At 38.5% G+C, this 25148-nt stretch overlaps 5 protein-coding genes across 13 annotated transcripts; 2 read left to right on the plus strand and 3 right to left on the minus strand.

Annotated features, from left to right (window-relative positions):
- Positions 1–1035: 1035 nt before the first annotated feature.
- Positions 1036–5595, minus strand: LOC137740738 (protein DETOXIFICATION 8-like). The gene is made up of 7 exons (XM_088699528.1): positions 4410–5595; positions 3614–4158; positions 3209–3295; positions 3052–3108; positions 2547–2785; positions 1787–1992; positions 1036–1512 (listed from the first exon to the last, which is right to left on the minus strand). The coding sequence occupies exons 1-7, from the start codon at positions 4653–4655 to the stop codon at positions 1450–1452; spliced, it is 1443 nt and encodes a 480-aa protein (XP_088555654.1). The 5' UTR covers positions 4656–5595; the 3' UTR covers positions 1036–1449.
- Positions 5596–5730: 135 nt separating this feature from the next.
- On the minus strand, positions 5731–10651 carry LOC137739411 (2-hydroxyacyl-CoA lyase). The gene is made up of 2 exons (XM_068478978.2): positions 8141–10651; positions 5731–6345 (listed from the first exon to the last, which is right to left on the minus strand). The coding sequence occupies exons 1-2, from the start codon at positions 9542–9544 to the stop codon at positions 6031–6033; spliced, it is 1719 nt and encodes a 572-aa protein (XP_068335079.2). The 5' UTR covers positions 9545–10651; the 3' UTR covers positions 5731–6030.
- A 1489-nt stretch (positions 10652–12140) lies between these two features.
- Positions 12141–15075, plus strand: LOC137740112 (uncharacterized). The gene is made up of 6 exons (XM_068479920.2): positions 12141–12512; positions 12666–12716; positions 13846–14096; positions 14463–14585; positions 14670–14723; positions 14807–15075. Exons 1-6 carry the CDS (start codon positions 12320–12322, stop codon positions 14864–14866), a joined length of 732 nt encoding a protein of 243 aa, XP_068336021.2. The 5' UTR covers positions 12141–12319; the 3' UTR covers positions 14867–15075.
- Positions 15076–15508: 433 nt separating this feature from the next.
- On the minus strand, positions 15509–18231 carry LOC137740113 (histone chaperone ASF1B). Its single transcript, XM_068479921.2, has 3 exons — positions 17960–18231; positions 16341–16456; positions 15509–16237 (listed from the first exon to the last, which is right to left on the minus strand). Exons 1-3 carry the CDS (start codon positions 18066–18068, stop codon positions 15884–15886), a joined length of 579 nt encoding a protein of 192 aa, XP_068336022.1. The 5' UTR covers positions 18069–18231; the 3' UTR covers positions 15509–15883.
- A 115-nt stretch (positions 18232–18346) lies between these two features.
- LOC137725960 (uncharacterized) lies at positions 18347–21989 on the plus strand. 9 transcript variants are annotated; one of them, XM_088700122.1, is made up of 9 exons: positions 18361–18949; positions 19332–19400; positions 19487–19517; positions 19664–19721; positions 19814–19876; positions 20351–20474; positions 20567–20737; positions 21105–21172; positions 21525–21989. In XM_088700122.1, exons 4-7 carry the CDS (start codon positions 19711–19713, stop codon positions 20732–20734), a joined length of 366 nt encoding a protein of 121 aa, XP_088556248.1. In that variant the 5' UTR covers positions 18361–18949; positions 19332–19400; positions 19487–19517; positions 19664–19710; the 3' UTR covers positions 20735–20737; positions 21105–21172; positions 21525–21989. The 9 variants fall into 9 exon arrangements, 4 of the variants coding, with proteins under 4 accessions (XP_088556249.1, XP_088556246.1, XP_088556248.1 ...); XR_015966684.1 differs by having other exon boundaries at positions 18355–18949; positions 19332–19412; positions 19487–19721; XM_088700120.1 differs by lacking the exon at positions 19664–19721 and having other exon boundaries at positions 18358–18949.
- The last annotated feature ends 3159 nt before the right edge of the window (positions 21990–25148 follow it).

Consider the following 25148-nt stretch of genomic DNA (forward strand, 5'->3'; position numbering starts at 1 on the left):
AATAATGGGGTTTAAATATACTTACCTCCACTTTAACTAATATCGAGGATTTTTGTAATAAAACCCACACCTAATGGATTGGGCAGGTGGTAAAATTGAGGACAATATCGGTGTTGTTAGAGTGGGCCTCACGGGCCCGCTAATTCAAAAATCCAACACGGTATCAGAGCTAAGGTTTGGGCTCGTGCAAGCCAACGAGCTTGTCACCATAAAAGAAACAAGCCAGGACTCTTAATATAGAGCCGGTCCAATTGCCGATGTGTGGATCTCCACGTGTGAACCACTAAATGGGGTTACACATGAGGGGGAGTGTTGGTGGATCTCTATGTGTGAACCACTAAATAAGGTTACACATGAGGATGAGTGTTGATGTGTTGGAATCTCATATCAGTGGGTGAAAAAGAAAAGAATGGGGTTTAAATATGATTACCTCTACTCTAACTAATATCAAGGCCTTTTATGATAAAATAAATGAAACAAGCCAGGACTCTTAACATAGAGCCTGCCTCTGAATTCCATTTGCCGATGTGTGGATCTTCACGTGTGAACCATTAAATGGAGTTACACGTGAGGGGGAGTGTTGGAATCTCACATCCGTGGGTGAAAAGAAAATAATGGGGTTTAAATATGATCACCCTCACTCTAACTAATATCGAGACTTTTTGTGATAAAACTCCACACTTGACAGATTGGACAGGTGGTAAAGTTGGGGAACAATATTAGTGTTGTTAGAGTGGGCCTCACGGGCCCGCCGATCCAAAAATCCTACACATTTTAACAGAAATTTCATCTTTAGATTAAATTGCTAACGGTCTTTCACCACAAGGACGTAAATCCTATTTGTCTACCACGAAGGTCATCTTCCGACTATCCTGTAACCACGAAGACCATTTATCCAACTAATCCTGAGATTTATGTAGTTACTAGCAAACAATATTTTTAACAACTTTCAGATCACAAAATAAATATGTTAAACATGTCGGAAAGCAAACCCGCTTTTCTCACAATTAAAATTCACTATTATTCAATGGCCAAAAGATCAAAAAATTATTCACATTCGTTTCAGCTTCTAGATCGATTTTAACCTATACAAGCAGCTTTGGCCACAGCAAACTGGAACATGATCAAAGACTTTCTTCACCAGCAAGCCATATTTAAGGATCAATTTACATTTATAACAGCCGGGTTTTGCGCGCCGATCGGATTCAAGAGGCGAGGCAGATCACTTGAGTTCTTCAGGTCTCTTGAACTCCTATTCCTATACGTTTATCTTGATGAACAAATTTTCATTGCAGTCAACCGACTTGGTGCCAAATCTATGCGTTAAGTTAACCTGTCATTTTTCTCGCTTGCTACTACTTTGTACTTAAACACGTACGATTCCTTCTGATGATGAATTTTGAATTTTGAGCAGAATCATTTCCAAACTTCTTTTTTCTTTTATCTCATTCAATTTGCTTCACTGTCTTCTGATAATTGCTCCACGAATACCCTCTCCCTTGCCCTCTTTGCCTGTAATACATACATAAAAAGGATGTTTAGATACCATTTTTTGGTGTCTAGAATTGGAAAATATAGTATACATCAACTCTTTTAACTATTCGATCGACGTGACGCATTCAATTTTTCTTATTTTAGAAAATGAAATGATAATCCCCGTTGAAAAAATAATGTATGTCAGTCATATATGATTGTATTGTAGAAAACCCTCTTTTAAAAACAGTATTTTTAAATTAACAAATTACCGAGAGAAATATTTAAAGAAAAATTAATTGGGAGTTCAAACCTGTTTTGTCCAATTGGTGAAACAAGTGACAAGAGCAAGAAGAGCAGATTGTACAGCAGACCCGGCCACTATTCCAATCCAAAGGCCCTTCCCCCGTAAGCCTAGAGCAAATCCTAGTGCACAACCCAAAGGAAGTCCAAACAGATAAAACGCCCCGAGATTTACATATGCCCCTATATGTTGCCATCCACTTCCTCTAGCAATACCTGATGCATGCAGGAAAATATCTCTTATATGTTCGTGTCCCAAGTTAGGGCAGGGTACGTACGGAATTGCCAAAATCGCTTTAAATAACCAAAAACTTGTTTGGAAGCGTTTCCATAAATATAGCTAGCAGTGTTACAAGTTGTAAAGATACTATTTAGTGCTTTCTGCAATAAAGTAATTTTTAAAAGGCAGTTGGGATTTTTAGTAAATTTAGTTGTGCTTCTAATAATAAAAGCTTCAAACATAAGTTCTTTATGTTTGACAGAGCTGTTGTGGGAAGCACTTTTATGCCTAAGGCCGTTTGTTGGAAGCACTTTTGAAAAAGCAATCGAAAACTCTTCAAATGAGCACTTGGCAAGTACTTCTTCAATGTTAAAAAAGCAAGTACTACATTAAATACCACTGAAAAAACCGCTTTTGGCTGTCAGAACGTGATTTTAGTGATTCTAAAAGGCTCACCAAACAGGCGTGTAACATACAAATGTAATCCATGTGGCATTACTTGCACCCAATAAACAAGCACATACATGAGAAAAAAGATGATGATATGAACCTGAAAGAACAGCTTGTAAGCTATCCATGAACACTGAGATACAAATCAGAGGTGCCATGACTACAACATAATCCACGACTGGCTTCTCACTGCTAAAAACATGCCCCAGAACGTAGCGGCAGCAGAAGAGAGTTGTGCTCACAATAACTGCCTCAGTGATTGATAGAAACATTGCAGCCCATACAGCCACTCGAGCTGCTTGTGGATTGCCAGCTCCTAATTCATTCGACACCCGAATACTGTAAAAATAGTTGAAGTTTAGGTTTACTTCAGTCATTACTTCCATGCCCTACCACTAAGGCACTTAATATTCAAAAAGGGTAAAATGGAGGAAAATGTTGAATAGTAGGTTATTTTTTCAGACTTTTGGAATTTTAACCCCTTGTGGGCAGTTTGAGCACTGCTCGAGTGGTCTTGAGGGGAGCTCGAGTATTGCTCGAGGAGTTCTCCGTAAATTTACCTAAAATAGAAAATGCGCTACAAACAATAACATGCTGAGTGATACCTTGCAGCAGCTCCAAATCCATACGATATAGTGAAGTGCAATGTAGAGATTGTAAGGCTGTATAACCACAAAGAATACACGAGAGTTTAAGCACATCATCCGACGATCATCACCTATATAGAAAGTAATGTGATCAAGCACAGAAATTGAAGTTTACCATATTGAAAGCACCGAAGTCTCCAGCTTTGGATTTGGTAGAAGGCCGGACAGCAAAATAATCAGCTCACATGACCACCATTTAAGACTATATTTTTGGTCAAAGCAATACAAATTAAGATACATAAGTACTCATGAAGTAAATAGGGTCAATACATTTTGCAATCTTTTCATCTAGAACCAAACACAATTTGCTTCGTTTTTGAAAGTTGACAAAAACAATAGTATAAAGTTAAAAACAGTTGCATCATTGATCCGTCAAGTGTTGCGTCGAAAAACAACTATTAACTTGACGCTTAGATTAATGGATGTCAATGATGTCAATTTTTAGGATTGATTTTGTCAATGCTGAAAGGCAATCATTAAGTCTGTCACATATCGTAAATATAAGGAGTAAGAAAATTACCAAATCATTACAGCGGAGGGGATGGCTAAGCGAAAGAACTGTCCAATATGGACCAAAGACTCCATAGAAAATGCAAGACGGGTTTCCTCGAAGGATGAAGAAAACATTGCATACAACCACAGCAGTACCACATACAACCAAGTTGACAAACTAAAGGATATGGCCGAACCCTTAACTCCTAGTTCCAGCTTATATATAAGGGCCCATGAGGTAAGAATATGGAAAAGAAGAATGACAAAGGAGGATAAAATCATTGGAAAAATTGAACTCTGAGACTGGAAATATCGAGTTAAAGGCTTAAGAATTGCACCGCCAAAAAGTGCAGGAATTAGCCAAACTGAGTATATTTGTGCTTCATGTGATATTTGGGGGTTTTGGCCTACTAAGGGTAATAATTTGTCAAAGAAAATCCAGAGGACACATATTGGAGGACAAACCAAGAGAAGAGAGATCATTGCAGTGCAAGTGTAAGTTCCAAGTTTTTGATATTGTCCTGCTCCAAATGCTTGCCCACATAGTGTTTCCAGTCCACCTGCCATTCCAGACTGTGATCAACAAATACATGCAAATGGGTTCATTAGTCTCAAATTGGTATTAAAAAAAGGGCTTAGTCAATATAATTATACAATGCTAGAATTATATCAATCAAATTTTTTTCTAATTAACAACGTGTTCATGGACTTTGAAATGCATTGCAGTTTCCATTTTAGTGCCAAGAAAAAGGAAAGAAACTTGATGCAAAGAAAAAAAAAAAAAGAAGCGATGGATGTTGGATGATGAGAAGGAAGGGACTTACAAGAAGGCTAAAACCAGTGACATTGGTGAGAGAGATGGCAATCGCAACACCGGAGAGTGCGAGCTGATCAAGATGTCCAGCCATTATCATGGACACCAGTTGCAGCAGATACTGCAGCACTGAGACTGCCGCCATTGGAGCAGCTATAAAACCTTCCTTCTTCACCTCACTCTGGAATGTACCCCATGTTACGGCCCATGTCTTCTCTTCTTTCATCTCCGCCGTCGCTTGATCCATCGTCGCCATCTGCACTCCTCTCGCTTAATTATACTTACCCTTTTATATGTTCGAGACGAGCTGTTTAATGTGTGAAGTGAGAGTGTAATTTATAACTATTCAAATATACACACACATATATGTGTATGTATGCATTTGAGTTTCAGAAGAGAAGCACGAATGGCCGGACTATATTCCTCAAGTTGTCTATCAGTTTAATTACGCATAGCGTTATATGTTGTATGCCGTCTTTACCGGCCTACAGAAACAAAGTTGGACTCCTGCATTGATTTAGTTAATAATTAATCAGAGAAGAAAACAAATGCAGTGACATTTGTTTTGTCTTTTTACTTTGCGACAGGCAGCCCGTCAATAGTAACTCAGATGTAGAATTTTTAATTTACTTATTTCTTAAATGAATTCTATTTGGCTTCTCAATAATGAGTAGAAACTCCTACTTTTCGTAGCAAATTTGTAGAATTTTATGCTTATAATCAAAATCGATTCATAGAACCACAATATTATAAATTACTGTGTCAATATTATATATGTAAAAAATTAATTAAAACTAAGTTCGTTAATCAATTAACTATAATATTTTGAACCGTTTATCCATTTACTCCAGTTGATTGATCAAATAACCTTGATTTTAATTGAGTATATGAGGAAATGAGCTTTATAGAGTAATTTATAATACGATCAATTGCAATCATAAATATGAAATTCTACGACCACGAAAAAATTTGATTAGAATTTCCTAGTTTCATCGGTTATTTTTATTTTATGTACCGTGCGTAAGAATGGTAAATGCGTCTCGTCAAACTATTTTTATGTTCATTTTATTTTTGCTCTTTGCATCTATCAGATCCGTTTGAAAATGTTTTCTTTTTTTTTTTTGAAAGCACTACTGCTAAAAAGTGTTTATAGTAAAAGCGCATCAAATTTTAATTAAAATGCATGCGCATGAAGTAACATGAAAGTTTTTCAAGTGCTTATAGCTTTTTTCTGCGAAACAGGATTAAAAGAGGTTTCGGTGATCTGGAAGTGCTTTTCGTTACCAAATTCCTCCTGTTGAAATAGATAGAGAAATACAAAACTTGTACAATTTCAAAATAAATGACTGATTGCAGATGAAGACTGAAACAAGCACAATAAGTATTCATATACCATCACAATCATCAACAAACATAAGCTCCTCCACTTTCCGACCATTCTTCCAACATTTGTATACCACAATATCTAAAATAAAAATGAACACTTCCTTGACTTAATGGCATTCATTTGAAAATCTCTTCGATATACGTGCCTGACGAAACTCTCAGATTAGTGGAATTCGTAAAAATGAGCAAATTGAGCAACTTTACCGGGAGAAAATGAGCATGCTAAAACGCAGCTAAGGCCTAATTCAGTTCTTGTGTTGAAGCCTCCCACTTTCTGCACCAGCATAAGGATCAATAATTACATTTATAACAGCAGGTTTTCGTGCGGAGAATGATTCTGAAAGGGCAGACTTGAGTTCTTCAGGTGTCCCAACAAGATATCCTTTGCCTCCAAATGCTTCAATCAGAGTGTGATAACCCGCTTTTGGGACGAAGGAAGTGGGAGCAGGGTCATCTTTGTAAGGCCCACTAATTTCATCTGGGGTTCTTCGATCACCGCCATATACACCACCATTGTTAAAGACTATCACAACAACAGGTAACTGGTACCGAACCAATGTCTGCAGAAATCAAGAAATAAGCATACAGCAATGAACTATGGTCCTTTGTGCAGCCAGAAACACGCACGCACACGCCAGAACACAGACAGACACACACTAAGATAAAATTTAACAGTGAAGACATATTGACCAAGAAACATAGATGATATAATGGAAACTTCAAAGGGAATCTTGATTACATAAAAGAAACTGGAAAGGATAGTCATGAAAGAGCAATCAAACTTCATAACAAAACAGCTTCGAGCTCTCTAGCCTTAACAAGAGCTGCGTACAGTAATAAGGGCAAACAACAGTCTGGCAATGTGTCCAGGTTAAGCTTCTGACTACCTTTTCTTTCCTTTTTTTTATTTATTTTTTATTTTTTTTATTTCCCGATTATACAGAAGACCACCGGAACCTCTTCAAAGTTTGGACCAAAATGAAGCTACAAACGACATCTCCCACCAGAAAAGATGCCAAAACCTTACTCCAACTATGGGAAAAGATGACCTTACATGGAAAATCCTACGTAGTAAGAAACTTATCGTTGCATGAATTCTCAATACAGCACCGATTTAAATGGAACCTTGTCCCCCTTCCACCAAAAGCTAACCTTGCTGAGGCTTTCATTAGCTAAAAGAGAGAGAGAGAGAGAGAGAGAGAGAGTGAGAGGGAAGTGCCCTCAGGAAGCCACTGACCATCATTTATCAGTCCTAGAACAATTAAGACAAATATAGCAAATGTCTATTATTTGTTTATATGTCTTGAGGACTGTGTGCTCAAAGAACAAGAAACAACGATAGATATCTACAAAGGAAATCGTGAATAGAAAGGATTTCAGAGGAAAGCCAACATCAGACATGATGTCAAGACCAAAACATTCAAATAAAGCTGTCTTTGTTAAAGATAAGTCTCTAATACAAAGTAAAGCCAACATAAGACATGATGTGGAGATCAAGGGGATCACAAACTTTTGGAACAAAAAGTCCTTACATAAGAATATAGAGACAAAAAACCCCCAACTTCTAGAACCTAGAATGTGTAGACTGCACAACAGTCACCCTCAAGGCCCAACCGCTCCTACCTCTCCAAGTATAATCCAGCCCGGTTCTTAAACCCCGCCAGCACTTAACCTGCCCATTCCTTAAAGCTCTACCCTAACCTAAGCTGTCCATTTTTCAACCCCACCGTCAAATAAGTTGCTCACTCTCTACTTAGGCTAATCATATCTAACCATGCGACTGCAAAAAGTAAGACGACCATTTAAGGTGTCTAACTACCTTTTCTTCTCTACTATGTCTTTTAAAACAAAAAGGAAAAACCAAAAGGAAAAGGTTACTACAATGTTTAATATTACTTGTGCTACTACTTTCATGAACCCAATAAACAATACCTAGGTTGATACTCCAGCACACATATCCACTTATTAAAGTATCTCGCTTCCAAATTCTTTTAATTCCTATACTAACATGGGCCACCAAATTTTCTTCCACATCTTTTGAACTAAATGGAAACCGCATCAAAACCAACAACCAGAAATCAGAGCTCGGATGAACACAAATCAAAGCACTCCAAGTCTTTAAACCATTAGTGAGATTTTGACCAACTCAAATCCAAAACAGATTCGCTGGGAGATAAAAAATATCTCAGCAACAATCAGTGTCTGCTTTCTCATGAAACTAATTATGTAAACAAACAGGTTCTCCTTGCTAAAGGAATCAGTCACAGCTATCAAGCATATCACTAGCAGATAATTTGCCACAATTAATAACCATTAGCACATATTTTGTAAGAACAAGCATGAAAGCGATCATACCTCAACTTCCATTGCACTGAACCCAAAACCTGAATCCCCTTCCACTGCAACAACAAGCCGGTCAGGAGAAGCCACCGCAGCCGCAATGCAGTAACCCAAACCAACCCCCATTGTTCCCCAAGTCCCTGCATCCAACCTGGTCCTTGGCTCGGTCTGAACCAACACAGACCGACCCACATCCATGGTGTTAGCCCCCTCGGAAACCAGTATAGGAGCAGGGCTCCCTAACCCTGCAATTGCATCTCTAATAATCTTCATTGGCGTCAAGAAATTAAATGGCACAACTTCCTTAGCCAACTGAGCCTCCATTTTTGAAACATTGTCCTTCACCTTACTCGAAATCGCTGCAACCCACGAATGAGACTTCCCCAAACAAAAAGGGTCATCCTTGATCCCCAAATTGATCTTTTCCAACACCAATTTTGCATCTCCAACCAAACCCAAATGCGGTTTTCGCAGCTCAATCTCTTCCTTACTAACATCAACCAAAATGAACTTCACATCCTTAGACCATTTGGGAGGCTCACCAAAGTGCAAAAGCCAGTTAAGCCTGGCGCCGACGACAAGCGCCACATCACATTTCCCGATCGCCAGAGACCTCGCCGCCGTCGCCGCCAGCTCATGAGTATCAGGCAACAGTCCCTTCCCCATTGGAGTGGGCAAAAATGGGATTCCGGTCCTCTCCACTAGTTTCCCCAACTCATTCTCCGCTCGAGCAAATGCAGCTCCTTTCCCAAACACAATCAACGGCCGCTCCGCGTGCCGGAGCAGCGAAACCGCTTCATCAATCTGCGAATTCTGTACTTTCAGAACCTTCTCCGACTCCGACTCTCCGAATTTCTCGGCAGCGGTGGCCAATAAGCTCTCAGCCTCCGCCTCAGAAATTGTCTGGTGCAGAACATCCGACGGAAAATCCAAATAGCACCCTCCAGGTCGACCCGAACCAGATTCAGCGAGAGCCTGAAACACGCAATCCGGGATTTCTTTAATTGATTTAGCTTTGGCGGAGAATTTGGAAAAGGGTTCGACGGCGGCGATCTGATCGAGCTCCTGGAAATCGCCGCGGCCGAAATCTTTCTGGTCGCACGAACCAGAGATCATCACCATGGGCCAAGCATTGGCCATGGCGTTGGAAAGACCGGCGAGCCCGTGGACGCATCCGGGACCCGAGACCGTGAGAAGGACCCCGGGTCGACCAGTTAGATACCCGTAGGCGGAGGCGGCGTAACCCGCGGACTGCTCGTTGTGGAAGGCAATGAACCGGACTCCGAGCGAGACCGCACGGTTCGCGAGCGAGGTAACAGGAATTCCCACGACGCCGAACATGCGGTCGACGCCGAACCGGGCAAGGGCCTTGGCGATCAGCTGGTTGCCATCGAGTGCGGTTGTGGTTGAGTCACCCATTGGAGCTGATTGCTGTGCTTCTTCTGGTTTGGTGGGAAATGAGTGTGTGGAGTGGGTACATATATAGGCACAGAAGTTGGAGGACGATTATGCCCTGAGAGATTGTTGGGAAATGTGTTATATGGGGGAGGTGGTGGAGAATGAGGAGATGGGTAGATGGAGAAATCAAATTTGATAAGGGATGATGAGTACAGTCAGCCGCCGTCGCTTTTCTGGTTTGGTGGGCGGGTCTGTCGATGCCTTGGTGGAAGGCTAAACAATATATTTTTTTTTTAACGACTGATATTATCTACGTTAAAAGAAAATGATGTGAGCTTGACCTCATAGTATGCTAGTAATAAAATGGTTCAAATTCACCTTTAACGAGAATCGAATCTAAAACCTTGTACCGCTAGACCATAGTACTAAGTGGCATAAGATAAACAATTTATTAAATAGCTTATTTACTAGTAATATTTTTGCTCATTTTTAGTTATGACCTCTAGAATACAATTTTGATAAAAGTGCAGTCATTACAAAAAGTAAAACAAATAAACAAATCTCAAAAGTGATCCTATAACAATGCCTAAGCCGAAAACTCTAGAAATGGAAATGAGAACCAGCCTACTCCGGCAAAATAGATGCACTATCATTGTCAAGCAGTCGTCACCAAGAGGAAGAACCAACGAACCCAAAAAAAAAAAAAAAAAAATATGGAGGTGGGCGAGCAACCCTTGCTAAAAGCGCTCCTATAATCATGCCAAGTAGTGCGAATTACACTTTAGCAACCACCAAAACTCGAAGCACTCCTCCAATTGAAGTCCATGGAGGAAGAACTCGAGGAGCCAAAGCCGGACTCGATGGGCAGTAGCTTATGGCAGTTTGAAAAAAGACATGAAAGTCAAATATGCGATAAGAATTGCCAACAATTGAGATAAAGCTTAAAGAAATTGAGACAAATCTCAAGGAAACGAGACAAGCTCATAGCAAAATTACTAGAAATCAAGGGCCAAATGAAAAGAAAAGGAAGAAGATGGGGTTTAGGGAAGAAGGAGAAAGGAATTAGTAAAGAAGGAGATGGGTTGCCACTGACCCCATGCAAGAAGAAAGGTTGGTGGCTAAAAGGAGAGTTGGGTTTTGCGGTTTCTGTCATAGGTGATTTTGAACAAACGATATTATTCACGTTAAGGAAGTGAGGGAGTAGGTTAAGCATCTTATTAGTAATAATGTGGATCAAATTTACCTTTGACGATAATCAAATCTAAGATCTCTCGCTTACAAGTGAAGAGGAATATTATTATAGGTGATTAAAAATGGGAAGCAACTTCCTATGCCACATCATGAAGCTGACATGGTAAAAGTGTAATTTCACCAAATCCACCAAAGTCAAGGAATTCGGGCTCTTAAAATTTGGTCTAACGGTTAAGGTTGTTATAATTTTTAGGGTAAATCTCAGTTTACTACACTCAAGTTTCGTAGTTTTCAACTTTTGGTACATAAAGTTTTTTTCATCCCAGAGTCATACCTAAAGTGTTAATTTTGGGTCCACATGGAAATTAAAAATTAAAAAAAAAATAATTATTTAATGAAAAAAAAAAAAACCCCCCAGATCCCATTCGTCTTCCCCAGAATCCCCACCCGTGCCCACCCTTCCACCTCCCATCACCCACCCTTCCACCTCCCATCACCCGCAACCACTTCCCTTCCCACTTAACAAAACAGGGGGCTGATGGAGACGAGAATCCAACTGCTATCACTCAAATTTGACGAAAGGGTCCCCATCGAATCGAAGCTCAATGTGTTTAATGGGTTCAGGGGAGTCCTGTACGCAATGAGGAACGTGAGTTCGTTACTGCTAATGATCCTACTGTACGGGCTGGTGTTCTGCTGGTCGGAGGATGAGTCATTCATGGTATTAACGGCGAAGCTGCAACACGGTTGCGATGGAGATCAGGCAGATCAGGAAAAGGTCAAGGGTTCTAATGTGGGAGTTCAAGAGGTCGAAGGCAGCGATGGAGGAGTTAAGAGGGGATCTGGATAGGATGGGACCACAGGGGTGGTGGAGTGGGAAGAGGAAGGCGACAACGGGATTTTTGGGATGGGAGAAGGGAGTGGGCTCGGGTGGCGACAATGGGATTTTTGAGAGGGGTGATGGGGGATGGGAGGAGGGCGTGGGCTTGGGTGGGAGGCGCAATGGGGAGGGAAGTGGTTGCCGGTGATGGGGGATAGGGGAAGGGTTGGGTGGGCACGGATAGGGATTCTGGGGAAGACGAAGGGGATTTGGTTTTTTATTTTTTATTTTTTTTTTCTTTAAATAAATTTTTTTTTTAATTTTTATTTTCCACGTGAATCCCTTAATAACACGTGGCACCCAGTCATTGTCCACATAGGCGCCACGTCATCAGTTAACGGGAGACTTAATAGCCAGACTAACAGATGTATGAGACTGTCCTAAAATTAACACTTTAAGTATGACTCTAAGACGAGAAAGCCTTCATCTATCAAATGTTGAAAACCACGAAACTTGATGGTAAAAAACTGAGATTTATCCTAATTTTTTAAGAGAACCTGTCTTTAACTGTTGGATTAAAGTTTAAAGGTCCAGATTCCTTGACTTGGTGGGTTTGGCAGAAGCGTTTCGGAGAGGATCCCTTTACTAACCAAAGCAGCTCCTTTTTCTCATACCGCTAAGCCATCCCTCCCTCCCCTTTCTCCCCCGCTCAGCCGCCGCCCTCACTCATTCAGTCATTCTCTCACTCTCTCTCTCCTCTCTTTCTCTCTCTCTGAGTTAGCAAAATGATAAAGCGGCGATTCTACAAGCTAGAACATGGCGACAGAGATGGCCCCTCCAATTCATCTTCATCCTCGTCGGATTCTGAAATGGAACCACAAGCCACAGACGACTCGGATGAAGAAGAAGAAGAAGAAGAACAATATGATGCAGTCCAAGAACTCAAGGACGATGCTCAGTCCTGCTCTACCTCCTCTGGTTTTCTCTTCCTTCCCTGCCCTTTAATTATATAATTTTTTAAAATTTATATGATTTTTTGTTAAATTATTTTCTGAATTGATTAAAAGAAAAGGTGGGTATTGATTAATATTGGCTGAAATTCAATTTTTCTTCTGGTTTTTTGGTTTCCAGGATATCAAAGTGAGGATAGCTCAGCGACTGAACTTCCTGTTGACTCCTCAGGTAAGGCTTGTTTGGAAGAATATAAGCGTTTTTTTATTGTCAGTGAAGTTTTAGTTGTTCCATGGATATTGAGTTTTCAATTTTCTTTTTGGCATTGATGTTATGGATTGTTCTATCGAGATACATTGTCTATTGAAACAAGAAGTTTTCGCTACAGTTCGGATTGTAGAGTCTATCATAACTTTCCCACCCATGTTAGTTTTTGTCTTCCTCCTTTCATAGCACTACTCCCTCCCGAAAAATTGAATGAAAGAGAAAGAAATAGTGAGAAAATGAGGAGAAAATACGGGCTTATCAGTTTTACTTGATGTATTATTCTGCATAAAAGTTGTAACTCTCATCCTTAGGAGTGCCGTAAAGTTGATATGAAAATTAGAATTCAACTTCCAATCACGAAACACGCAGCATCTTGTTACGCCATTTTGCATAAAAAATAGATGTTACTACATCCTCCCCTTGCAAAGAACAGAACCGTGTTAAGGGACATTTTCGGTTGCAAGATAGATGCTTACGTGGACTTAAGTATAGATCATCAAAGTTTGAATTTCGTAGAATAGTGCAGGTAACTAAAAATTAAGGATAGCTACGGGTTGAAATTCTTCACTCACAACTGTTGCCTTCACTCAGGTGCTATAAAACTTTTCACAAAAGGTTTTTGCATCGTATGGTCATATAATGTTGCACATAAGTAGAACTTCAGGACAGTGTTCGGGTGAACTTCTTAACTCACACAAATATTTCCTTCAGGAAGCTATCTATAAAAGGTTACACCTTTCTATTTCTGAATGATTTTAGGATGAAATACAAGATTGTAATTCTAATTACAACCAAGTGTCCAAAGAAGCATTAGAAACGGAAGAATGGTTTGATGACACAATGGTATATGGTCTTTGGAGGATTGAAAGTGGAGATGTTTTGAGAAATTGCTACTGCAACCTCTTATCATTTGTGGAATTATGGAACCGTGCAAGATACTGTTATCCTAGACAGTTAAACAAAGGGAAATTTGTATCATAACTTTCACAACTTGATTGATTTGCTTGCTTGAGTGCATTCTATATCTTAATGTTTGACCAGAAGGATTACGCTTATGTTTTGACAAGATACATGACATCATTTTTCATGTCAGGTCTACCAATAACTGAAGATGATGATGCTTCAACTGGACATGAAAGACCGGCTCTTATGGTCGATCAGTTGCTTGGTAAAAGTGGTTCAAAATTACCAGAGGAAGAATCTAAAATCATGCCAGACGAGGAGTCAATACCAGTAGATTTACCAGACTGTATCGTGAAATGCAAATCAGCTTTTAAATGCAGGTTATGCCCTAGAATTGTCTGTTTGAATGAGAAGAGTTTAAGGGCTCATCTGAAGTCCAAGGTAAGATGTGTGGCTTACGTATCTTTCTATAGAGTTAAATCATCAGTTGGTATTTGCTACCTCCATTGTTTGTCATTGTATACGACTTGCTACCATTTCTTACCTCGATTGGATTGCATTGGTTATCTGTTTCCTTTTGTGGTTAAGAAAATATGATGCTATCCGCTTTCTTCCTTTTGACTGTCTCGGATATGAGATCACTTCCGATATGCAAAACTGGTAATGCAAAATGAAGAAGCGCCAGACTGCTTGATACAGCTTTGTTGTGTTTGCTAGCCCGCATTTAATTGAAGAAGCGCCAGCAGTTTTATGTGGTCTTATCAAGACAATTACTAGTGACTAATTATATTGTTGTTATTATTGCAGAGACATGCTCGGTCTGAGAAACTATTGGACGAAGGTAGGCTGAAGACCATACTGAACGCTGATGGGAAAATTGATGAAGAAGAGACCCCTGCTTTATACGCTAAAATTCTAGCTAATTCACAGGTACGTCTCTCATTGCTAAAATAAACCAGAAAATATGTCGAGTGGGCGTGCAGGAAGCTAACCTTCTCCGCTAAATTATTCCAGGGTATGCCGAGAAAGAAAAGTAAAAGACAAGACAAGAATGGGTCGAAAAAGAAGGTAAAAAAAACATCACCACAATGTTAGGATATATTTAAGCTTTAAAGTGTGACGTCTCTTATAACGGATGGTTTAATATGCAGAGGACGAGATACGGTGGGAAGCAATCCAAAGGGAACCCGTCCAAGAGAAGGCGTGGATAAAGTGCTACGAATGTTGTTTTTGGTTGGGATTTTGCCATTTTGTACCGAATTAAGGAAGCTATCTTAAGATTTTCGTCGCTTTCGAGTGATGCGGCCAAACTGACTGCTTGATGATACTTTGCTCTGTTATTTAGTTTCAGCCACTTCTAAGCTTGTTATCAGATGAATGAGAATGATCAGGTCTTGCATTCGTAAGATTTACTCTACAAGCATAATGTATTGCATATACATACCGACTGATGCGAATCCAATAATTTTCGACAAATTATACGAGTTATGCTAGGAACAGTCGTGCATGCTTTCTGACCATTTCACAGAGACTCGCATTCAACTTTAAGGGTTGAAAATTGCCCCTTAAAACCCTGAGACTCGGAAGAGATGGAAGAAGTGTAATAAAAGCCACAACAAAAATCATACACAACTGTTTAACAAACATCTAGTTGAATGGTAGCCCATCCACAAGCCAAAATGTAAGCATGGCTCTTCAGTGACTTAAATCAGTTAGGGTGCCGATGCAATAACCCCCAATAACTAAAACATGCTACACCTAAAATTCTTGATACAGGCTAGCGGGGCCAATAACACAAGTGAAAGACCAAACCATTGCATTTTCCATTTACGACGATCCTTGATTAAGCAAACTTGAAACAATGAAAAAACTCCACAAGTGAGATTAGTACAAAAAGTTAAGATCATACACAAGGTTCAATGAGATTTCAGGCTAATAGTGAACATCTGTCTCCTATTACTACAAATTTGATAATCCTAGTCAGCACAAAATATGACCTGAATGAAACAGACTTCCAACAACCACAAGTCAGCACAGCTTCATGAACCAATGTTACTGTATTTACAGGGTAGAAGTTATAAACTTCAAAACCCCTTCCCAGGTAGGGCCAAAGCATTTGGTATCCTTCGAAAATTTTGGCAATCGACCAGTGAAACAATATGCATAAAGTTTTCCCAGAAAGAGGATAACGAAAGTCAAAAAGGAACTGGAAGCCTGTGATTCAATACCTAAGGTTTCTGCTCCTCTGAAGGATTTACAGGCAAAACAAGCTGTTCTGTGCTTCCATCCGCTTCATTGGGCTGATCAAGTGGAGGGGGTTGTTCTCCACTCTCAGTATTCTCTGGCTGGAAATTGATGGGGAACTTTGTGACCCTAGGTTTGTCAGACAAAATGTTTCTTTGAACCCTATCAATCAAGACCTTTGGAGGAGGTTCTTCTCGCAGCTGCTCATCATCATAATCATTGTTAACGTAGTAGCCCACTCGGATAAATTCCTGACCAATATAAGAGCAGGTCAACAGAAGCACTGTCACACCAATGATGTCTTCATCACGAATCTTGGATGGGTCAGGAGGATCTGCCTGCAAAATGATCAACAAAATTAATGAAGGTGATTCAAATTCAAATGCACCTTGTGGATCAGATGTGAAAAGGATACGGTAGAAGGATCTAGTGGAAGCTTACCTGTAGTACAAAACGATAGTTTCCGACATTGACAGGCCCAACAAGTACACTCTCCAGGAGTTGGTCATAAGTCTCATCCTCAGCAGATCCCACGTAGATGAGCTTCCATTCCAAATCTGCGTTGCCATGAAAATTACTCAACAATTAAACAAGGCATCACTTTTAGAGTTCACCCAAAACTAGAAAAGCATGTGCAAACCTCAGAAGGCATCACTTTTAGAGTTCACCCAGAACTAGAAAAGCATGTGCAACTTGGTGCTACTTGTGCAAACCTCAGAAATTCAGCTCCCCATTCTATTCAATTTTCATGCAAACAATCATCACCGTTAGCAGGGATGACTCATGAAACTGGAAACCAGATGACCCTAAAAGTCCTCTTATTTACACTCTTAAAGTTATTTAATGAGATAGGGTATGGAACTAGAAGATTAAACATTTTAACAAGAATCTATACATAACTATTTACTAGTCTGTTGTCCTCAATGAGTCCATATGCCTACCCGGTGCAACTCGGTGGTTAAATAATTTCCTGTCAATCAAAACTACAAAATTAGAAATTTTTTAGAGTTACAGCTCTACAAATTTTCCTAATTTACATACTGCTACCTTTTCACTCTTTCAGAGATACCTATCTATATAGACCTGTGCAGTACCTATGCAATGACCAATCACCAGTTGTAGCACCTCAGGCAAGTACTATAATTACAGTCATGTGACTGAAACGTTAAACAATATTCCATACCTGAAGCACCTCAACAATGCATCTATTGTTTGCTAAATTTTATTTCTATTCCAAAATTCATTCAACTCCTTTAGCTGTATTAAATTGCTAACAGTCTAAATAGATCCAGTTGCACATACGACACAAAGAACACGAGGGATGGGAAAAGGTTTCGAGAGGGGTCAGGGGTAAGGGCACAACAAAACATTGAAACTCAAATGACCACAGTAGCTATACAGATATATATAATGCACCCACTTGTTATTAGCTAAGCTGATAAATCCAACATGGTCATGGATAGAAAATATACCACCAATCTTTTTTCTTTTAAATTCATAAAGGAAACACAAAACGGTGTATTTAGAACATATGCTCTCTTGAAATGCAGATACACGACATATTTGCGAAGCAGGTAATCGTGAATGCATACAAAACACAGTTGACTTCTTTGAGCATCACACCGCATCCACTGCGACAACATTTTCTTATTTTCTACTTCTCGCAGTGCTACAGAAATCTTCTAGCATACTACAATGTTCATTTTGAAAAACGAAAAGAAGAAGAAACACTCAACAACCAAGAAATCGTCCATGGGTTTCACTTCCGGCTCAAAAACCCTAGCAATAAACTCAATCAATTGGGCGTATGCCGCCAGTGTATCATATCAATAAAACATAATTATCCAAGCTATAGTATATGAGCTCCTGAACACCCATTTCCGTGCAAGCCAAGGAAACCCGATTTTCGGAAGATATCCTCTACCCATTCAACATTACATCTAACACTTCCATTTCCAATTGTACTACCAATTTCTCAATCAAACACGAAAAAACCCTAATTGAAACTCAATCACACAATTAAAAACAAAAAAGCAAGAGAGAGAGAGGGGAAACGGTACCGTCTTTGAGAGGAGTGTTGCACTCGTAAGAAATTTCAAACTGGAAGGGTGCGAGAAACAGAGCCGGATTGTCAAGCACCGTCACGTTCGTGATGTTAATGGCGCTCATTGCAACGAAACCCAGAGGAAGAAGACGACGACTGTAACTACTACTCTACTCGCGTAGGGTTCCTTGTACGGACGGATTGAAACCCTAGGTTCCAGAACCTTCATCGAAATCCCAACCGGAATCGCAAACTGCTTTCGGAACACTACGGTACGGTAATGAAAAGACAATTTGGTCTTATGTGACTGCATAAAAGTAGGGACAGTAATGTAATTCGCATAAATTAAATTAAATATTTTTTTATACTCACATTTATATATACTAAAACCCAAACATCTGGTTACTGTTCTAGGGCAGTGTGCGGACCAAAACGCCCCTCAAGTTAGTCTTCAGCCACTACTTTTTGTCTTTTTTGTACAGTTAAATTCCGAAATTGCCCTTTCTATTCACCCGTTCCTCTGGAGTCTTTCTTTTGGTCTTTTCTTAATTTTTTAAACCCTTATCTACGCGTGTCCGCCATCGTGGAAAGGAAGGGGACATGCGGCACTCTTTCTACTTCTCTCGGGTGGATCTCTAGAATTCTCCTTTGGTTTCCGTCACCCAACCAATCCATCAGACTCATCATTACACCCCACTAATTGCTCTCTCAGTCTCTCCCACGCCTCACTTACTCTCTCATTACACTCAAATTTTGGATTTTTCAAGAAAGGCAGTCTGTTCTGCTTCTTCTGTTCTGATTTGAAGAAGATTTCTCAAGCGGCTATAATTTCACGATAGGTTGGTTTAAAGCAGTTCCTAAATTTGGGATCGTTTGGGATATTTTTAGGTTTTTCTGTCCCTGACAAATCTTGGCTCGCTGAAAAAAACCGGAAGCAGTTTAAGCTTTTTCAGCCTTTTGATTTGGATTGAAGATGATTTTTAGCCAAAAAGGCTAATGTTTTCTGGTAAGTTCTTTGAATCCTGCATCTGGGAGCTCTTTTTTTTTTTCCCCAAAGCTGTGGGTTTTGTTTTCTTCAATTTTAAAACATTAAAAATTGAATTCTTTGTTTAGGTAAAAAATTAATTAGATTCTGTATGGGTTCTAATGAGGCATTGAATTGGGTTTGAGAGTTTTGATTTAATGAGGGAGGTAGGGAGTGTATAGGGAGAGACGGAGGTAGGTGATTTGCAGAGGGTGAGAGAAAAACGGGAAAGAAGGGGTAGTACATTATATTTTGATTTTATAATTTTGGGGGTTTTGTGTTTAAATTTTGCGTTTATACTTTTGGGGGTTTTGTGTATGCGCATGGATGCTGAGTGTGGTATCTGATCTGATTTGATTTTCAGTTTCAGAAGATGGTCATGTTGGAATTTTGGGGCTTTCGTATGCAACGTTGGAACCACTTTGTGCTCAAGGTATATAATAAGGTACGTAGCCTCATTATTACACCTTATCTTATCTTCTGTTGATACGAATTTTGTTGGTTTTTCGATTTTATCAGGGTCCCTTTTTTTAACGTCTGGCGTTCGTTGGTGAGTTTTTCTACTTTTTTAGTACTTTTTTGCAGATATAGCCTACAAATGTTGTCCCGAAGGTTGGACATAATCATTACTTCCTATTACAATTATTAAAGTTAATTCAATTAACTAAAGTTGATTTGAATGTGATGATGATGGAGATATTTGCATAGGTGATAGAATCTCACTGACAACTTTCGATATTCAGATGGAATTTGCGTATGAATTTTGTTTATCTAATTTTGGGTGTTCTGTTTATATCATTAGATTCGTCGCCTGAGTGTATGATTTGCTTCTGTTTTTTGTTTCAGGAGATGTTGCTCTACATTTCTTCGGGCTTTTGTGAGCAGCTTTCGAAGCCCTTTGTGCTCAAGGTAAATAATTTTAGTTTTTTCCTTTGAGGCTTGCTTATTAGGACAAACAAAAAACGTTTTGATAAATGGATGCATATGGTATTGAGAGTTTTGGCTATTCCCTCAGTGTGTGTAGGCTTTTATTCACGACGGGTTAAGTAGTTTTGAACTTCTCTTTTGCTTCATATGGAAACCTGCTTTACCATCTCTAGGCTACTAATAAGTGTGCTCAACGTTCAAATGGTTCTTTGACACGCTACTTAGCATTTCTGATTATTTAGTTAATTAAGTCAATGATGACAATACTATAGTTTCATCTTTCAGGAGAGTTAAGTTTCTCTTTTATATGATTCGAAGTTTAATAAATGGTGCCTTGCTTCAAAACCTTTTGTGATCTCATGCTGCCATTTTATTTAGACTCAAGAGTGTTAGTTGATTGACGTAATTACCTTTCATTTGCTAACAATTCTCAACTTTTTTTTATGTATTGTATAGTAAAATCACGGATTTACCCCTTCTGTACGAGTGTCCACCGTCGAAGAAAGGAAAGGGACGGGTGGCACTCTTCTTCTGCTTCTCTCAGGTTGAAGAAGATTTCTCAAGCAGCTATAATTTCAAGGTAGGTTGGTTTAAAGCAGTTCCAAAATTTGGGATCGTTTGGGATATTTTTAGTGCATTGTGGTCTTAATTTAATTGCGTGGTTGCTTTCAGGATTTCTTGAGTCGAATAACAACCTGGGTGATCAAAAGGATAAAAAAGCATTTAGTCTCTGCTTGCAAGATGACTTATTTTCATGTTTGTCCTCCCTCTAAGTCAACTGAGGATTCAAATCTAGCGGGGCCAGCTCAAGATATAGATAAAACAATTTCAAGTCTTTAAAAGGTATAATTTGCTAATCCCCCTTTCCTTGGAGTTAATTTTTAGTGATGTGTTTTTAATAGGATTGCAGATTTGAGTAGTGAGTATTTTCAGTAGTGTTATTTTTTATTAGCAATTTATAATGCTATTTGTAAAATTTAGCCAGATTTTTTTAACAACTATAATATCGTTTGATTTCAATTTGTAATTACTTCTTTTGATAAATTTAAGCTTAATTATGTTAGTAAATCTTTATACCTTATGTCCAAATTCATATACAATATAGTATATGATACATATACAATATATTCCAGGATACATATACAATACCGTATATGTATAGTTTTGATATTGTTGCTGATCATTTTCAATGCATGCATTTTGTGTGTAGAGGGTGAAAGTTGCATTCTTCACAAAGGCAAAATAAAGAACAGATTCTACTTCATATGAAAAGAAGAGGTTAGTTTGATTATCATTGCTTTTTTGATATGGTTACTTGGCTTACGTCTAATTTAATCATTTGCTTGCGCAAGTTGAAGTCGTTCGTTTTATTAATGCTGGTGATCAAGATCAACCTGAGTTAATGTTAAAACAATATCATAATTTTCATTAGTCTTGATTGTCTTAACCCTTTCTTTTCCATCTTTACCAAAATTTCATGAAATTTTTTCACAATTTTTTTTAAAGAAATTAAGTTGTTTTACTATTTTACTGTCTCTTGATAGATTTTTTTTTTCGTTGATCAAAATTAGTATTGCAAATTAACCCCTTTCAATTACATCTTCATTTTATTGCTGTTTTGTAATTTCAGAACAATGTGTTTGTACGCTTCTGATTAAACACAAAAAGGAGTCCTTCAACGTCGAACATGAAGATGTAATTGAAGTTTCTATAGAAGTTACTAAATACTTAATTAACAATGACAATGATGTATCCCTTCACATTGCAAAGCTCATCCCCTCCGTTAGCAATTCTGGACAATTTGAGGTAACATCATCAATTCATTTTATCAATTTTATTTGTTTGAGCGATTATCGCATAAACCCAATTAAATTTCAGTACAAAAACTTGAATTTTGTTTTAATTTTAATAGTTGTAGTAGTATATACCATTGATTTAACTTTGTACAGCAATTCTTTCCTTCTGGTTCTGCAAATCCGTGAACTTCGCACCAGAAACCAATGACTACGATATAGGCACATATATGTTAGTTGTTGAACATATCGTTGTAAATAGATTTCCACATGAATGCAAATAGTGTTGTATATCATAGGTATTTAGAACTCTCTGCATGTTTAATATGGTTTTAAAACCCGCAGCATCGCGCGAGCACCATTGCTAGTTCATATCTAAATGTGGGTTCGTTTTTTTACCAAAATTGAAACCAAACTTTGATTCAGTTCGGTTTAATTTTCTTTTGATTTTTTTCGGTTTGGTATTGTTCGCTTTGGTTTCGGCACAGTTTGGATTTTTATTTTATAAAACTTGATCCTTTTTTAATATGAAATTTAGAAAAGAGGTTTGTATTGGTAAACTAATAATAAAAAAATAGGGACAGTGCGAAAGTGGAAAAGTAGTTATACATATACAAGATCATATAAACCAATCTATTCTATCAACAACCTCATTTGCAAAGAAAAATGATCACCGTATCCATTCAAAAAGCAAACAAATAGAAAAACTCTTCCAAGTTCCAAAGCCTTCCAAAACTTTCCTCTAGAACCAATGAAATATTCTCCCTAATTGAACCAAGTATGCTTCTTGAAAAAACTATAGGCTTAGTTTTAAACTTGGCAACAAAGTTTCACAAAGAAACATCATGGGCATAAATTCATAAAGTGTAAAGGGATTCGGTTCAGTTCATTTCCAAACGTCCAAAATTGAAACCAAATAAGGTTCGGTTCGGTTTTTTCCTTTTTGGTTCAATTTTTTTCAAATTTTCGGTGTTCAATCCCCTTTTGTTTCACTTTTCGATTTTTTGAACCCACCCTTATCCACATCATCATAACATATCTCTAATTTAAAAAAATATATATATAAAAACATAAATATCTCCCTGGTGCCTCTCTCTTTCACATTTCTCTCCAATTTTCTCTCTCCCATATATTTTTCAAAAAAAAAAATAAAATTGTTTCGGCTTACGCTAGTATAATTTATACGACTTATTATTGATAGTACACAAACCTAATTCTACACAAGTGTATTTTTCTTTCTAAATGTAAAATGTTGGGAGTTAATAATTAGATTTTTAGAGTGCCAATGACAATTCTCATATTTATTTATTGTAATTTAGGGTTTTCTTGGAGACGGAATTGATTTTTCGGTTCAATTTGGGAGTTTTGAATTTTGTGGGATTTGATTTTTTGTCATTTTAAAGAGCAAAATAGAAACGAGATAGTTATCTGATGGATACGGGCGATAGGCACTGTCAAAATGGCGGGAGTTTTTTTTGTGAAGGCTACTGAAACGGCTATTTAGCAGTACTAACTTGGAGCGAGAAGGGGGCAGAGCCTAAAAGGAAGGAAAAAAATGGATTGACTAAGAAGTGATAATTGACGCAATGACAGCTATGTCATATCACTCAAAGCTGAAACTTAATAATCAACTCTCTCACACAATCTATCAGCGAATCTAAAGAGAAACTATTATGACATGTCTATGATTTTCCAGTATTTTAATTCTTGAAGGTTGAAGATGACCAAAATGCCCCAAGATGGGTAAGTGTTGACTTCTGTTGACCTTTGATCTTGTGACACGTTTAAGCTATCACCTTAGTATATTATTGTAGTCTCGATGATACAAATGCATGAGCGCAAGCAAAATGAAATTTAGAGTTAAAACGAAGATTCTTATAGTTCAAAGGCGTTTTAATAATATTATTATATTCTGGATATTTTCCTTTAGCTTATTTTATTTATGTTTGCATTCGGGTCCAGAGGGGTTCACTCCCTTTTTCTTTTCTTCCCACATGCTTTCTCTCACTCTGATTCTCTCATTTCCCTCATTTCTCTCTTTTTCCTCATCTATCTCATCCTTCCCCGACAACCTCAAAAACATCGGTAGCGAAGCCATAGTTCTCCGACGAACCGAGCCACCCAACCATCACCATCCTGACCACTTTTCGCCACGAACCATACCCTGGTTGTTGTTCCTTGAAATTCAAACCCAATATACCGATTTAAAGAACTCCAACATTGAGGAACTTTCCCAATAATTTTTCTGCCATTCTAGTGAAAGTAAGCCCCGATGTCACTACTGTTAGATATGCGTTGAATTTATCAATTTTCATATATTGCATGTGTGAAATGGTTGAGAAATGGCGCAGATTCGAAGAGGAAAAGTCTCTAGGTTCTCCAGCGAGAAAACCTAGAATATGTGAGAAGACGGAGGGGATTCCGGCTAAACAGCAAGGAATCGATCATCTAGACTTGTACTAATGTGTTCGTTGAAGTGGAGCAAAACCCAAACCTTGGATCAGACATTGAAGCAACGATGGTAGCACGGCGAAGACTTGACGTTTTCCAACCAATTCCCCATATTCTGTCAAGTTATAGTGGTAGACCAATTCAAACCCAGTCCAAGCCCAGTTCAAGCAGTTGAACCTCAAATATTTCAAAAGTATATTCCTTTCAAATTCTCATTAGATGCCAATGAAATATTCCAATGTCAATAGAATATTTCAATTCTATATTTCAACGGCGACATAATATTCAACTGTATCCTTCAACGACGACGAAATATTCCACCGTTAGCAACCATCATTGATACCAGCTCGTGGCAACGCATCCTAGCCCATGTAGGCATCTGAAGGCCACATCTAGAATTACAAAGAGTGTGCAAGACAAACTGACACACCCCGATCTAGAATGTCCAACTGGGCTCCGAATCGAGCTGTGTTGGCCAACATCAGCAAGGTGACGAAGCCATAAAGTGCAACGATGTGGAAAGTGTGAATAAATTTAAACCTAAAAGTGCCTAAATGTAAGAGTGCACTAGTGAGTAGGAATGAACTCATTCCACACGTGATGCCTGAGCATAAGTGAAGTACAGTAGAGGTAGGATGAGAATTATATCATCGAAGGTAATCTCCAATACCAAGATTGCCAAGAATCCTCGTCAATACGAAAGCTCAGCTACTAAAACCTGGAAGGGTGAAAAACAAAGGTGAGTTGGCCTAAAAAAATAGTTTTGTAAAAACCTTTTCGAAAACATAATAACACCTCACCGTAAAATAAGTATAGTTTCCAAAATATACATACTACATATAGTATGGAAATACTTATTGTAAATCGTAATATCTCGAACATGCAATATTTCACAATATCTCCTAAGTAAGCACATAACATCTGATAATCATCACATCTCGCACAAACGATATATCATATCGGGTGCTCATTGACATATGCTGACACACGAGTTCATGCAGAGATATTCT

This window comes from Pyrus communis, chromosome 9 (assembly GCF_041283825.1).
Source record: "Pyrus communis isolate YQ-2024b chromosome 9, ASM4128382v1, whole genome shotgun sequence".
Lineage (NCBI taxonomy): Eukaryota > Viridiplantae > Streptophyta > Magnoliopsida > Rosales > Rosaceae > Pyrus > Pyrus communis.